Here is a 16,503-nt window from a genome sequence, read left to right on the forward strand (position 1 = left end):
CAGCCTTCCAAATGCTGGGATTACAAGTATGTGCCACCACACCAAGTTTGAAACCTATTGAAACTTTTATTGATAACATGAGTAAATAGTAAATACAAACCACCCAGTAATAGCCTGTTGTAAGAGCTAAGGTTTTAAACCTTCCCTACAGTTGGACTCATTACCTCATATTATTTTTGTGGGTTTTATTTTTTATACTTTTATTAGTAGCTTGCAATTATATATCATATTGATATTCAAAGTCACACACACACACACACACACACACACACACACATATACATCACTTTGGATATTTCCTTCCAAATCCCGTCCTTTCCCCTCCTCCTTCCCTGTATGTATTAGTGAGATTGATAGTGACACCTTCCTAATGGACATAACATTATTTAAACTGTTTTTTCTCCATCTTCCTTTTTACTCTTCTCTTGTCCCTTCCCCAATCCCCTTGCGTTATTCAATTGTTCTCTATCCCTCAGTGGTGAACACTTGTGTAGCATGTGTGTGACCCTGGGTTTGACTGTCCAGCACTGTTTTATTAGAGTATTTTGCTTCTAGAACTCACCCTGAGTTATATATAGTAATTTGCCCAGTGTTACTAAAGCAATTTATAAATAAAAGAGAAAATTATTCCTTTTTAGTGAGTCTACATCCTATTCCACTCCAATGTAAATCCATGAATGCAAAAAGCCTCCCTCTGTCGATTTGCAAATTTGGATGTTTATAAAGGGTTCACTGGGCAGCCCTCTAAATGCATGTTAAAGGTCTGCTGTGTTCCATGAGTTTCTCCAGCCTTGCTTGATTGATAAAAGCAAAAGCTCAGTAAACATGGGGAATGAATGAAAGCATAGCTTCTACTTGTTGGAACTTGCTTTCTTACCAGGCAGTGTGTTAAGCTTATTACATATTTATTTCTTATAGCACACCTATGAAGAATATTTTTTCACTGTTTTGCAAAAGAGGAAGGCTCTGGAAGTCCGATATATTCCCTGGGGCTACACAGCTAGTAAAAGTAGTCAGGATTCCAATCCAGGATTATCTGATTTTAAAGTCTTGCTCTGTTATTGTAATTCCTTTGCTCTGTTAGTGTGTAAAATATGATATGATACTATAGACCCAAACTGTCCCTCCTCAGTCAGACTTAGTAGATGAGTAGCTTAGTTGCAGAGCTCAACTCTGGAAGCTGCTTGACTCTTTCCTGCATTGTGAGTTCCTTGTGGGAAATATGACCTTACTTTCTTTGCTGGCTGGAGTACCAGGTATATGCTTGAATGGATTTCTGTTTCAGGAAAAGTCCATTGAAGGCCAGGAACAGCTGTGCAGCGTGGCGTGCATGGGCTTGCACCATTTGGGCCAAGCAGACCTCTGAGTTCTCTCTCACATCTCAACCTTGGAGGCCCCATAAAGCAAACGTACCTGTTGGCTTCTAGCCCCCACTTCTGATACTGCCTTTTCCTCTGCTCATGCTCTTCCTTGTTCCATACCTCATCTCGTTCCAATGTCCCTTCCTCCATAAAGCATCCCAGTGGCACACTCAGAATTCTTTCCCATTTCTGTTACAGCTCTTTCAGAGTGGCAAACACTTCTGAATCCTGTTCTCAGTTCCTTGTGACTAAGACATTATTGAAACTTTTTTTTAAAATCTCAATTTCTTTGTCAGAACCCAGGGGCATTATACCTCTGAGCTACATCCCCAGCCCTTTACTTATTTATTTATTTATTTATTTATTTATTTATTGTTGTACTGGGAATGGAACCCAGGGGTATTCTACCTCCAAGCTATACCCCCAGCTCTATTTTTTTATTCTTTATTTTGAAACAGGGTCTCACTGAGTTGCAAAGGGCCTCACTAATTAGTGGCTGAGGTTGGTTGTGAACTGTGATCCTCCTGTCTCAGCTTTCCAAATGCTGGGATTACAAGTGTGCGCCACCATGCCTGGCTTATTCTTTATTTTAAAACAAGGTCTCATTAAGTTGCAGAGGGGCCTCACTAAGTAGCTGAGGCTGGCCCTGAACCCGTGATCCTCCTGCTTCAGCCTCCCAAGTACTGGGATTACAAGGGTGTGTCACCACGCCCCCCTATTTTAATTTTGAAACAGGGTCTAAGTTGATGAAAGTCTCACTAGTTGTTGAGGCTGTCCATGAACCTGTGATCCTCCTGTGTCAGCCTCCCAAGTACTGGGATAACAAGTATGCGTTATCACGCCTGGTTTATTCTTCTTTATTTTGAAACAGGGTCTAAGTTGCAGAGGGCTCACTAACTAGTTGAGGCTGGCTGCAAACCTGCAATCCTCCTGTCTCAGCCTCCTAAATACTGGGATTACAAGCATGCACCACCATGCCCAGCTTCAGAAGATATTTCATTTATTTATTTATTTATTTATTTATTTATTTAATGGTACTGGGAATGGAACCCAGGGGCCTTTTACCTCTGGGCTGCACTCCCAGACCTACTATATATATGTATATATATATATATATTTTTTTTTTTTTTTTTTTCCCTGGAAGCCCTTCTACCTCCGGGCTCCACTCCCAGACACCTATTTTGTATTTTTATTTGGAAACAGGGTCTCTTAAGCCAGCGCACCTGCCTGGCTTCGAACCTGCGCGATCCTCCTGTCTCTGCCTCCCAAGCGCGGGGATTACAAGCGTGCGCCACCACGCCCGGCTATTTTTTTTTTTTTTTTGAAACAGGGTCTCTTAAGCCAGCTGAGGGTGGCTTCGAATCTGCATGATCCTCCTGTCTCAGCCTCCCAAGTGCGGGGATTACAAGCGTGCGCCACCACGCCCAGCTATTTATTTTTTTATTTGGAAAGAGTCTTGCTAAATTGCTAAGAGCCTAAGTTGCTGAGGCAGGCTTCAAACCTGCGATCTTCCTGTCTCAGCCTCTCAATTACTGGGATTACAAGTGTGCCTCACCACACTCAGCTTCTGAAGATATTTCTAAAAAAGCATTCATCCTGGGATGTCAGCTGGGGAAGGTTATTAATTTTAAGATGTAAACTTATAGCTGGGCCTGGTGGCACACCCTTGTAATCCTAATACTTGAGAGGTTGCGACAGGAGGATCATGGTTCACAGACACCTTCCACAACTTAGTGAAACCCTGCTTCAAAATAAAGAATAAAAAAACAGGGCTGAGGATGTAGTAGCTTGAAGGGAGAATGCCCCCTGGGTTCAACCCCTAGTACAGGAAAAAAAAAAAAAAGATGTAACCTTAAAAATGCACCTTAGCTGGGTGTGGTGGCGCACGCTTGCAATCCTAGTACTTGGGAGGCTGAGACAGGAGGATTGCACAGGTTCGAAGCCAGCCTCAGCTACTTAGTGAGGCTCTCAGCAACTTAGACCCTGTTTCCTAATTAAAAAAAATAGGTCTGGGAATGTAGCCCAAAGGTAGAAAGCCTCTGGGTTCCATCCCCAACACCAAAAAAAAAAAAAAAAAAGTACCTTAGACTAGACTAGGCATGGTGTGTCTATAATCCCAGTATTTAGGAGGCTGAAACAGGAGGATTACAAGTTTGAGGCAGGTCTCACCAATGTAAGCAAGACCTATTTCAAAATAAAAAGAGCTGGGGTATAGTTCAGAGATAGGGCACCCCTGGGTTCAGTCCCCCATGCTGCAAAAAGAAAAAGTGCATCTTAGACAGGATGGCCTAAAATGGTGTCCCTGAACCCTGAGGAACCCTGCTGCCCAACTCAGATCAACTTAAGTTAGAATTGTGGGTAGGTGGGTTAGATAAGTCTGGAGGTATTGTTTTTTATTTTCCCAAGTAGTTTTACTGTGCAGTGGGATTGAGAACTCCTGATTTTGTGGTTTTGAGCAAAGGTTTTGAAGCCCAACTGCCTGGTTTAATGACCTATCATTTTCTAGCTCTATGGCCTTGAGCAAGTTATTTAGTCTCTAGGGACCTTGATTTCCTCATCTGGAAAGGCAGATAATGGGAGTTCAGACAGAGTTGTTGGAGGCTCTAGTAAAATGTTATAATATTTAGAATGGTGCTTGGTACATAGTAAGTGCCCAGGAAATGTTAGTTTTCATAATTATCTGGCATTTTCTTTTCCCTCCTCTTTTCTTTTTTGTGGTAGTGGGGATGGAACCTGATGGCATTCTACGTCTGAGATACACTTCCAGCCTGGTTTTATTTTTTACATTTGAAACAGGGTTCACTAACTGAGACTAGCCTCAAACCTGTGATCTTACTGTCTCAGCCTTTTCAGTACTAGGATTATAGCCACGTCTTCCCACGCCCAGCTTCTTTCCTAATAGCACTTGGCTAACATTTTCTTAATTTTTTTTTTTTTTTTTAACTAGGGACTAAACCTAGGGGCATTTTACCTCTTGAGATATACCCCCGGCCCTTTTTATTATTTGTTTTGAAACAAGGTCCTACTACTTTGCTGTGAGCCTCACTAAGTTGCTGAGGCTGGTCTTTAACTTGTGATCCTCCTATCTCAGCTTTCCAAGGCTGAGATTCTCCTTTTTTTTTCTTTTTTTCTTTTTTTTTTTTTTTTTTTGTAGGTCTTGGGATGGAACCCAGGGGCATTCTATCTCCAGGGAGTGTTCCCTGCCCTATTTTTTATTCTTTATTTTGAAAAAGGGTCTCACTAAGTTACGGAGTGCCTCACTAAGTAGCTGAGGCTGTTTGAGAAATGCGATCCTCCAGTTTCAGCCTCCCAAATGCTGGGATTACAAACCTGTGCCACCACGTCCGGCTTGAGATCCTTCTATCTCAGCCTTCCACCATGCCTGGCCACATTTTCTTCTAAGCAGTCGTCTTAGAGACCAAGCCTCTTGGGAAAATGGGGAAGTTGGAATAAACATCTTGACTCCTGTAGCCACACCAGGCATCAAGTTATTTATTCTTATTATTAACAAAAATAACAAAAGATATCATTTGTTAAATGGTTACTGTGTTCCAGCTGTTATGTGTATGGTTAACTTTGTTTCAGCAATTCTCTGAGAGGAAAGTATTTGTCATTTCCATTTTACTGATGAGAAAGCTAATGTGCTCTGAGGCTGAGAAACTTATGGTCCTTTAGGTAGGTAAGTAGCAAGGCTGGGACCTGGAGGCTGGGCTGACAGAAGCCTGTGTTCCTATCACTCTACCAGCATTCAAGGAAACCATTTGGGACATGCTACTTCAGACTGTTCTGTATCAAGAGTGATTTGCTTACACACACAATTTGACTTACTGCTTTTAAATGACTTGGAGGTCATCTAGACCCACTTCCTGCATAGTACTGCAGGCCCTTGGCTAAGTTCCTCTGCTTGAATATCTAGTGGTGACATAAGAACCATTTGTGAGGCAGACGTCTTTGGATATTTCCTTGTGTTAAGCATTGCTTTCTAGGGATTTCTGACTGATGATTGCAGTATGACTCCTAGAACAACATTGCTAGTTTGTTTCTTTATTCATACAATAACCCTTGAAGTGATGGAAGTACAGGTTTACTGGCCCTTCTCTAAACTTCCTTCACAGGACATGACTTTCAGGGCTCCCTTTTCTACCCTTTCCAGTTTCTGAATGCCTTTCCTAAGAAGAGATGTAGATTCCAGAAATGGTTGGATTCATGGAGAGAGACATGACTATTGCCAACTTGTCATCTGTCTGATTGGTTCATAATATTATACTTGGCTTCTGCTTACGCAGGTCTTTTCTTTAGGAATTGGCCTATCAGAACAGACTTTTTCATGTTGTACTTGAAGCACTTTAAAAATTATTATTATTAGCCGGGCGTGGTGGCGCACGCTTGTAATCCCCGCGCTTGGGAGGCGGAGACAGGAGGATTGCGCAGGTTCGAAGCTAACCACGCTGGCGTAAGAGACCCTGTTTCAAAAATATAAAATAGGTCTGGCAGTGTAGCCCGGAGGTAGAAGGGCTTCCAGGAACCCCAATACCACCAAAAAAATTATTATTATTATTTTATTATTATTATATTATTATTATTATTATTATTATTATTATTTATTTTGTGGTACTGGGGATTAAACTCAGAGGCATTCTACCTTTTAGCTATACCCCCAGCCAGGTTTTATTTCTTATTTAGAAACAGAGTCTCTCTAGGTTGATGAAAGTCTCACTACTTGTTCAGGCTGTCCTTGAACCTGTGATCCTCCTGTCTCAGCCTCCCAAGCACTGATATTACAGGTGTGCACAAGCATGCCTGGCTCTAAAAATTATTTTTAAATTTTATCCCTATTAAATTACATCTTACTAATTTCAGGGCTCCATCTTTCAGGCTGTTCATTTTCACCTTCACTCTACCTTTTACTTTTTTACCCAGATTCCTCACATGTGTCTTCTTTGCCTTAATATGTATGGCTTCTACTTCTCACCCACTGTGGTGAATGTTGAATAGTGTATTCCTGTTCATGTCATGACACAGATGGATTTATTAAAAGTTTTACACTCTTACCAGGGCCACATTTCATGTTATTGTCAGGATAAACTGGAGTGTATAATGAACTCGGGATGGAACACCATCTATGATATACTCTGAATTTTTTGACCTAGTAATCCTGTCAGAAAAAGCAACGAGGTTAGTATGGCTTTCTTCTCACTGAACTCATGTTATTTCCTATGGGAAAGACTTGGTTTCTTAAGGGATCATAGATTGTGTTTAATAAGCTGCTACTTTTAAATTTCAGAGACTGATAGTGAACTTTTCAGTCTGTGGTTCAGGAATTTCTCTTTTCTTCTTTTATGAAAATCAGGACGGGATTAGTCCTTAAGCCTTTAAAGTACTTCTCTTCCTTCCATGCTACTCTTTAGAGATTATAACCTAATTCTTAGGTCCATGTTTGAGTTAATACATTGGGATATAATTCTGTACAGGATGGTTTAAATCTATTAAAATGAATTCTTAGGCTACCATCTCCTGTCTTAGGTTTTGATTTTTTTCTTTTTCTTTTGGTGGTACTGGGAATTGAACCCAGAGGCATTCTACCTCCAAGCTACAACTCCAGTCCTATTTTTTTTTCTCCTCCTCCTCCTCCTCCTCCTCCTCCTCCTCCTCCTCCTCCTCCTCCTCCTCCTCCTCCTCCTCCTCCTCCTCCTCCTCTTCTTCTTCTTCTTCTTCTTCTTCTTCTTCTTCTTCGTACTAGGAATGGAACCCAGGGGCATTCTACCTCTGAGCTAAACTCCCAGCCCTATTTTTTACTCTTTATTTTGAAACAGGGTCTCACTGAATTGCAAAGGACCTCCCTAAGTAGTAGCTGAGGCTGTCTGCGAACTGCGATCCTCCTGTCTCAGCCTCCTAAATGCTGGGATTACAAGCATGAGCCTCCATGACCATCTTATTCTTTATTTTATTTTATTTTGTTTTTGTGGTACTGGGGATGAAACCTGGGGGCAGTCTACCTCCAAGCTATACCCCTAGCCCTATTTTATTCTCTTTACTTTGAGACAGGGTCTCAGTAAGTTGTGGAGAACCTTGCTAAATAGCTGAGACTGGCTCAGAACCTGGATCCTCCTGTCCACAGCTGTCAAGTATTATCCTTCCCTAGAGGTAACCACTGTTATCAGTGTAGTGTGAATTGTACCAGGCCTTTTTCTAGGTATTTGTATATATAATATGTATCCTGAGAAAGTTTGTGGTGGTTTATTTACTTTTATTTATTTATTTATTTTGTGGTACTTGGGATAGAACCTAGGGGTATTCTATTTCCGAGCTACACGTACCCCACCCCTGTTTTTCTTTTTTGTGGTACAGGGGGTGGAACCCAGGGGCTTTCTATCTCCGGGCTATTTTATATTTTATTTGGAAATAGGGTCTCATAAAGTTGCTGAGAGCCTCACTAAGTAGCTGAGGCTGACTTCGAACCTGTGCGATCCTCCTGTCTCAGCCTCCCAAGTGTGGGGATTACAAACGTGCGCCACCACGCCCGGCTTATTCTTTATTTTGAAGCAAGGTCTCACTGAGTTGCAAAGGGCCTCACTATATAGCTGAGTCTGTCCATGAACTGCGATCCTCCTGTCTCAGCCTCTAAATGCTGGGATTACAAGCATGTGCCACCACACCCAGCTTGGTTTATTTACTTTTAAATCTCATTACATCATATGTAATTTTCTACAACTTTTTTCACTAAATAATATATCTTAGAAAATTTCTGTGTTATATAATAAATTGCCTCTTTAATACTTGGGACTGAACTCAAGGGTATTCTACCTCTAAACTATAACTCTGGCCCTATTTTATCTATTATTTATTATTTATTATTTATTTTTATTTGTTTATTTCTGGTACTGGGGATTGAACCCAGAGGCATTCTACCTTCAATCTATACACCCCCCTCCCCCTATTTTTTTAACCTTTATTTTGAAACAGGGTCTCACTAAGGTTGCAGAGAGCCTCCACTAAGTCTTAGCTGAGGTCAGCCATGAACCTGCGATCCTTTTGCCTCAGTCGCCCAAGTACTGAGGTTACAAGCATGTGTCACCATGCTTAGCTTTCATCTTTTTATTTTGAAGCAAGATCTTGTCAAGTTACCACGTGGGCCTCAAACCTGTGACTCTCCTGTCTCAGCCTCCAAGTCCTGGGGTTATAGGTATTTGCCATTGTACCTGGAGCTCTCTCTCTCTCTCTCTCTCTCTTTTTCTTTTCTTTTTTGTAGTACAAGGGTTGGACCCCTCAAGTGTTAAATCTCCAGGCTGTCCCCCAGCCTTATTTATTTTTTGTTTTGAAACAGGGTCTTGCTTCATTGCTAAGAGCCTCACTAAATTGCTGAGGCTGGCTTTGAATCTGTATCCTCCTGTCTGAGCCTGCCACACACAGATTTCAGGTGTGTGCTACCACACCCAGCTCTTTGATTATTTTTTACTTGATTATATTTTATAATGTGGATAAGCCATGATTGATTTAATACAGATAAGCTATAATTTGTTAGTTTTATAGCTTCTGGATTATTAGAAATAGTGCTGCACGAAGTATCTTTGTGTGAGCTACTTTGTGAGTCCATATGTTAGAGTGGTACTGAGGGATAGAATTTCCAGGTATAAAGGGTGTTTGCTAAATTACATCCCAGTTTGCCCTTCAGAGTGGCTATGTCAATTTATACTACCATTGGCAGGAGGGCGAACTCCCCCCAGACTCAACACTTCATTCCAAAAGACATAAAATCTCAGTGGAAACAGCTATCTTATTTTAATGTGAATTTTCCTGATGAGCAGGAAAGTTAACTCATCTCTTCATATGTAGTTCATTTTGGATAAATTCCTGTTCTGTCCTTTGCCCACATTTATTTATTTGTTTATTTACTTATTGTGCTGGGGATTGAACCCAAGGACTATACCCCTGGGTTCTGAGAGCTAAACCCCCAGCCCTATTTTTTATTTAGAAATAGGGCCTCACAGCCGGGCGTGGTGGCGCACGCTTGTAATCCCCGCGCTTAGGAGGCAGAGACAGGAGGATCGCGCAGGTTCGAAGCCAGCCGCGCGCGCTGGTTTAGGAGACCCTGTTTCCAAATAAAAATGTAAAAAGAAGTCTGGGAGTGTAGCCCGGAGGTAGAAGGGCTTCCAGGAACCCCAGTACCGCCAAAAAAAAAAAAAAAAAGAAAAGAAATAGGGCCTCACTAAGTTGCTGAGGGTCTTGCTAAATTGTTAAAGCTGGCTTTGAACCTGCAATTTTCCTGTCTCTGCATCCCAAGCACTGGGGTTACAGGTGTGCTCCACCACTTCCAGGTTCCCACTTTTATTTTGGACTGTCATTTTCTTATCTATAGGATTTCTGTACTGTGGGTTCATGCTGCATTTTCTACCCTTTTTTTGTGTGTGTGGTACTGGGGACGGAACCCTTCTACCTCCGGGCTACACTCCCAGACCTATTTTATGTTTTTTATTTGGAAACAGGGTCTCTTAAGCCAGTGCAGCCGGCTTGGAATCTGCGCGATCCCCCTGCCTCAGCCTCCCAGGCACGGGGATTACAAGCGGCACCATGCTGCATTTTCTTTAGTTTCATGCTTTGATACATCCAAAGGCAGTTTTTCTTCTTTCAGAAGAAATATAGAGGATGCATATTTCTCTTTGACATGCATTTTAAAATTTTAGAATTAGTTTCTCAGGTCCTGTGAATAATCATATAGAACATGGTGTTGCTTTAGGTTAGTGTGAAGAAGTATATCTTGTACTTTATCAGCACCATTTTTCTACTCTATGAGCCCAATATGCATGTTTGAAATTGAATAACTTGTGTATTCGTTGATAAAAATTAAGTTTACCTTACCATTGTGTCTCTTGTTCTTTTGAAATAATAATTTCTTTCAGCTTCTTTTTTTGTGTGTGTGTGGTACTGGGGATTGAACCCAAGGATGTTCTACCTCTGAGCTATACCCCCAGACCTGTTAATTATTCTTTATTTTGAAACAGGGTTTAAGTTGTGGAGGGCCTCACTAAGTAGCTGAGGCTGGCTGTGAACCTGCAATCTTCCTGTCCTGTGCATCACACCTGGCAGCCTATTTCTTTTCTAAATGCATGTTATCTGAACTGTTAAAAAGGAGTAGTAGAAGCTGGGAGTGGTGGCACATGCTTGGTGGCACATGCTTGTAATCCCAGTACCTGGGAGCCTGAGACAGGAGGATCGCAGGTTCACAGCCTCAGCTACTTAGTGAGGCTGTTTCAAAATAAAGGATAAAAAATAGGGCTGGGGTATAGCTTGGAGGTAGAATGCCCCTGGGTTCAATCCCCACTACCGCAGGGGGTGGGGGGGGGAAGTACTAGGTGGGATGTGCAATAGCAATGGGAAAATTCTTTTATCCCTTGTGTTTAACACTTTTATTTATTTAATTTTTTTTTAGCAATCCCCAAAGTGAGACTGGAGACAATCTACATTTGTGGAGTAGATGAGATGAGTACCCAGGATATCTTTTCTTATTTTAAAGAATACCCTCCAGCTCACATTGAATGGTTGGATGATACCTCTTGTAAGTACACTCAGGTTTTCTTATGAATGTGCTTTCGTTTATAATTTTTATTAGAGTTCTTGCTATCTGACATGATGAATGATTGTGACCCAAATTCCTTGTTTATGCCTAACCTCTGCCTTTAGTGTAGGAGGAAAAAATTACCCACTGATGAGAATCAGCCTGCTTTAACCCATGAGTATTCCAGGTGAGCTTAGAGGTAGTAACCCAGGCTCTAGGAGGTTGCTTTCTGCCATCTGAGCCTAGTATACATGACTGAGGACTCTATTTCACACAGTTTCCCAACAAAGGGGTAGATCTGACTGCATGGGCTTTGGGCTGTGTTTTTAGGGCTTTGGATTATAATATTGCTCCTAGCCATATTAAGAGGTTGTTTCTGCCTCAGTGTTCTACCTCTAAAACCTAGAATTAGATCAGAATGTTGACACTGTAGCAGACCTCTCACCTTTACTTGCCTTGAACATTGTTTTCTGAAACATCACCTTCTTGCCCTAAACTGTGAATTATCTAGCTTGTGAGCCAACTATCTTTTTTTATTTTTATTTTTAGTTTTGTGTGGTACTGGGGATGGAACCCAGGGGCATTCTACCTTTGAGCTACAACCCCAGCCCTATTTTTCAATTTTTTTTATTTGTGAAACAGGGTCTCACTGAGTTGTGAAGGGCCTCCCTAAGTAGCTGAGGCTGTCAGCGAACTGCGATCCTCTGGTCTCAGCCTCCTGAGTACTGGATTATGAGTGTGAGCCACCACGCCCGGTTTTTAACTTGCCTACCCAAGCCATGTCTGGCCTGACCTCTGGTAATCACTATGCTGGTTTCTTGTCTCCACTCAATTCTACTCTGGCTTTACTTGCTACCAGCTGGCTGACCTACAAGATAGTACCCGATACACCAGCTGACTTTCTCTGCTTTTTTTTTTTTTTTTGTTGTTGTTGTTCCAGTGCTGGTGATGGAATCCGGAGGCATTCTACCTCTGAGCAACACCCCGAGCCCTATTTTTTATTCTTTATTTTGAAACAGGGTCTCACTGAGTTGCAAAGGACCTCACTAAGCAGCTGAGGCTGTCCTTGAACCGCAATCCTCCTGTCTCTGTCTGCCAAATGCTGGGATTACAAGTGTGCACCACCACGCCCAGCATCCGTTATTTTTTGAAGATGTCTTTTCAGTGTTTTCATTGAAAGAAGATGCGTGACTGAGCAAAAGTGTTTGTTTCTGCTTACTTTTTCTTTAAAGGGTCAGATAGTAAATATTTTAGGCTTTATAACCATATGGTCCCTGCCGCCTATTCACCTTTGCTGTGGTAGCATTAAAGCAGCTACAAACAGTATATAAACTAACAAGCCTGACTATTTTCCAGTAGAAATTTCTTTATAAAAATAGGCGGTGGATGTGTACTTCATTGAACATTAATTCTAAATAAAGCTGGTATAAATATAAACAGATGGCAGCCCATGGTTTATAGTTTGCTAACCCCTGATTCAAGTCATTAAAGTTATAACTAAGGAACCAGATGTGGTGGCACATGCTTGTAATCCCAGTACTTGGGGAGGGGGGGCTGAGACAGGAGGATTGCACTTTTGGGATTGCCTTGGCAACTTAGTGAGGCCCTCTGCAACTTAGACCCTGTTTCAAAATAAAAGATAAACTAGAACTGATGGTGTAGCTTGGAAGTAGAATGCCCCTGGGTTCCATCCCCAGTGCCACACACACAAAAAAATACTATAGCTAAGGGGTATTAGAGTTGGATAGACCCTTAGAATTATCTAGTTCAACTACCTCAGAAACAAAGACAGAGCCAGGCACGGTGGCACATGCTTATAATCCCAGTACTTGGGAGGCTGAGACCAGAGGATCACAGGTTCAAGGCTAGCCTCTTTGAGGCTCTCAGCAACCTAATGAGACCGTTTCCAAGTAAGAAATCAGGCTGGGGTGTAGCTTGGAGGTAGAATGCCTCAGAATTCAATCCCCAGTACCTAAAATAAAATAAATAACAGATTTTTAAAAAAAATATGTTTCCAAGGATAGTGAGCCTGTTAGTGACAAAGTGAGAATCTTTAAAACTTTGTTTTCCAACCTGAGAGAGATCTGCAAGTTTTCTTAAAACCTTTTTCTTGCTTAATTATTTTTATTTTCTCTTTCTTTTTTTTTTTTTCCTTCTTGGTACTAGTAATGGAACCCAGGGGCATTCTACCTTCAAGCTACACCCCCCAGCCCTATTTTTATTTTTTATTTTTTATTTTGAAACAGGGTCTTACTGAGTTGCAAAGAGCCTAAGTAGCTGAGGCTGTCTGCGAACTGTGATCCTCCTGTCTCAGCCTCCCAAATGCTGGGATTACAAGTGTGTGCCACCATGCTCAGCTCTTAACTTCTTTCTTTCTTTCTTTCTCTTTCTTTCTTTCTTTCTTTCTTTTTTTTTTTTTTTTTTTTTTTTTTGTACTAAGGATTAAACTCAGGGTTATTCTACCTCTGAGCTGTAACTCCAGGCTTTTTTGCTTTTAAATAGGGTCTCACTAGGTTGCTAAAAGTCTCGAAAATTTTCTGAGGCTGGTCAAATTTGTGATCCTCCTGCCTCAGCAAATCCTGGGGTTATAGTCATATGCCCCTGAGCTCTGAGCTCTGCGAATTATCTTCCTTAAAGAAATAAATTAGTTGCTACAAAACCAAGTGGTTGTTAAGTCTCCACTGTATATAGCCTGAGACTACCTTCCTCTTCCATACTTGATGATGGGGAATTTATTTATTTATTTATTTATTTATTTATTTATTTATTTATTTATTTTACTGGGGGTAGAACCTGGGGGCTTTCTACATCCGGGCTATACTCCCAGACCTATTTTTTAATATTTTATTTGGAAACAGGGTCTCACTAAGTTGCTGAGAGCCTAACACTAAGTAGCTGAGGCTGGCTTCGAACCTGTGCGATCCTCCAGTCTTAGCCTTCCAAGCACGGGGATTACAAGCATGCACCACCACGGCCAGAATATCATTTGGTATGTCTGTGTAACAAAGAATAGAGAGGGTTCCCCTGCAGGGGGCAGTAATATAATGGATAATCCAGATTTACTGACAATTACCATCAAGAGCTGCTAACATTTAGCTGGGTGTGTAGTGTATGCCTTTATTTCTAGCTACTTAGGAAGTTGAGGTAGGAGTATTGTTTGATCCCAGAAACTTGGGGCAAGTATGGGTAACATAGTGAGACATAGTAAAAAACAAAAAGCCCATTAACACTTATATAGCACTCACTGTGTTCCAGTTTTAATATAGAGAATTCTAGCCAGGCACGGTAGAGCATACCTGTAATTCCAGTACTTGGGAGGCCAAGACATGAGGATAGCAGGTTGAAGGCCAACCTCAACAACTTAGTGAGACCTTCAGAAACTTAGATCCTGTTTTAAAATAAAAAATAAGCCAGGTGTGGTGGTGTATGCTTGTAATCCCAGTACTTGGGAGGCTGAGAAAGGAGGATCTGGGTTCATGGCCAGCCTCAGCTACTTAATGAGGCCCTCTGCAACTTAGACCCTGTTTCAAAGTAAAGAATTAAAAATCGGGCTGGGGTATAGCTCAGAGATAAGGTAGAATGTCCTCAGGTTTGATCCTGAGTACCACACCAAAAAAAAAAAAAAAAAAAGGGCTAGGAATGTAGCTTAGAAATAGAATGCTCCCAGTTTCAATCCTCAGTACCCTTCCCCTCACAACACAGACACACACACACACACACACACACACACACACACACACGCAAAATCTTTTTTCATAGAATACTTAATAGTTACTTTGTGGAACCCGGTTTGGGAATACAACTCTAGGTTAAGTTCATCAAAGAGGTTTTACCATTGCTTTTGTTTGTTTGTTTGTTTGTTTGTTTGTTTGTTTTGCTCCTGGGGGGTGAAGGCCAGGGCCTCCAAGCTACTTCTCACTGAGTTGCAGAGGACCTCACTAAGTTGCAGAGGCTGGCTTCAAACCTACAATCCTCCTTTTTCAGCCTCCCAAGTACTGGGATTACAAGTATGTGCCACCATGCCTGGTTTACTACTGCTTTTATACATTACTTGGCTTGTACATTTATTGTGCCTGTCTGTAGCTAGATGAGACTGTGGCAATGAGTGTGAGGCATAATCTACTCAAGAAATCACATTTGGATGCAATATAACATTTTGTTTTAGGTAACGTGGTTTGGCTGGATGAAATGACAGCCACTCGAGCCCTTATCAATATGAGCTCTCTGCCAGCCCAGGATAAGATAAAAAGCAGGGATGCCAGTGAAGACAAGTCATCTGAGAAAAGTAAACAAGGTAACAGCACAAAGGAGGCGACTGGCCTCAAAGTTCTGTTCTTTACACAGTCTTGTTTTGGGTCTTTGCTTTCTAAGCAGAGATTATATAGCATCTTATCCCCACTGTTTCAGAGATGAACTGTGATGCTTTGGATCATCAGTAATTAGGAATAGAAAATACTGGACTTTTAAATATATGAGATGGCATTATAATAAGGTTCATCTTGTCCCTCACATTCTATTTTAGACAGGCAGGAAGACAGTTCAGATGATGATGAGGCTGAAGAAGGAGAAGTTGAAGATGAGAACTCAAGTGATGTAGAGGTCAGTAATAGGACAAAGATGTTAGGTTTTATTGTTAAAAAAAAATAAACCTTTGCTTACTGTCTTTTTAAATTTAAGGCTTATAGACTTTAAGTTGTGTTTTTCCTCTTTTACACTGAAACTTTCTGAGCGTGGACCAGACTGTTGGCCTTTAAGCTTGAGCAGAATGAATGCATTAGTTTATCTTGAGATCTTAGAGTAGTACTCACACTTTTACATGAAAGATTTTTGTGTGTATGTGTGTGTAAGTGTATAAAAGACTATGAAGTGTTATCCAATCAGTAAAATTTAGAAAGAAGTAGCTGTGTGGTAGAGCACCTACCACCGAGTGTAGTATGTGTGAGGCCCTGGGTTTGATCCCCAGCACCACAAAAAAGAAAAAGCAAGTAATGGCATCTACCTACCTACCTACCTTCCTTCCTCCCTTCCCTTCCCTCTCTTCCTTTCCTTACTTCCTACTTCCTTCTTTTTTGTGGTATTGGAGATGGAACCCAAGGGCATTCTACTTCTGAGCTACACCCCCTAGCCCGCCCTTCCTTCCTTCCTTCCTTCCTTCCTTCCTTCCTTCCTTCCTTCCTTCCTTCCTTCCTTTCGAACCCAGGGCCTTTTCTACCTCCAGGCTATACTCCCAGACCTATTTTATACTTTATTTGGAAACAGGGTCTCACTAAGTTGCTGAGAACCTCACTAAGTAGCTGAGGCTGGCTTCAAACCTGTGTGATCATCCTGTCTCAGCCTCCCAAGCACTGGGATTACAAGCGTGCACCACCACGCCCAGCTTTATTCTTTTATTTTTTAAACAGTCTCACCAAGTTGCAGAGGGCCTCATTAAGTAGCTGAAGCTGGCTGTGAACCTGCAATCCTCCTGTCTCAGCCTCCCAAGTACTGGGATTATAAGCGTGTGCCATCACTCCCAGCAGTAATGACATATTTCCTAATGGATTTTTTTCCTTTTTTTTTTGGTGGTACTGGGGATGGAACCCAGGGGCC

The 16,503-nt window shown here is 41.5% G+C and overlaps 1 protein-coding gene across 1 annotated transcript in view; it reads left to right on the forward strand.

The window, feature by feature from the left end:
- NCBP3 (nuclear cap binding subunit 3) overlaps nt 1–16,503 on the forward strand; it is a gene marked incomplete at both ends in the record, with an annotated part of 42,556 nt that overhangs the window by 4,731 nt on the left and 21,322 nt on the right. The window contains 3 exons of the mRNA XM_080714212.1: nt 10,789–10,914; nt 15,080–15,208; nt 15,437–15,513. Of these exons, the coding sequence (XP_080570338.1) occupies nt 10,789–10,914; nt 15,080–15,208; nt 15,437–15,513 (332 nt within the window). The remainder of the gene's footprint in view (nt 1–10,788; nt 10,915–15,079; nt 15,209–15,436; nt 15,514–16,503) is intronic.

Source organism: Muscardinus avellanarius, assembly GCF_963383645.1.
Source record: "Muscardinus avellanarius genome assembly, chromosome: 16".
NCBI classification, from domain to species: Eukaryota; Metazoa; Chordata; class Mammalia; order Rodentia; family Gliridae; genus Muscardinus; species Muscardinus avellanarius.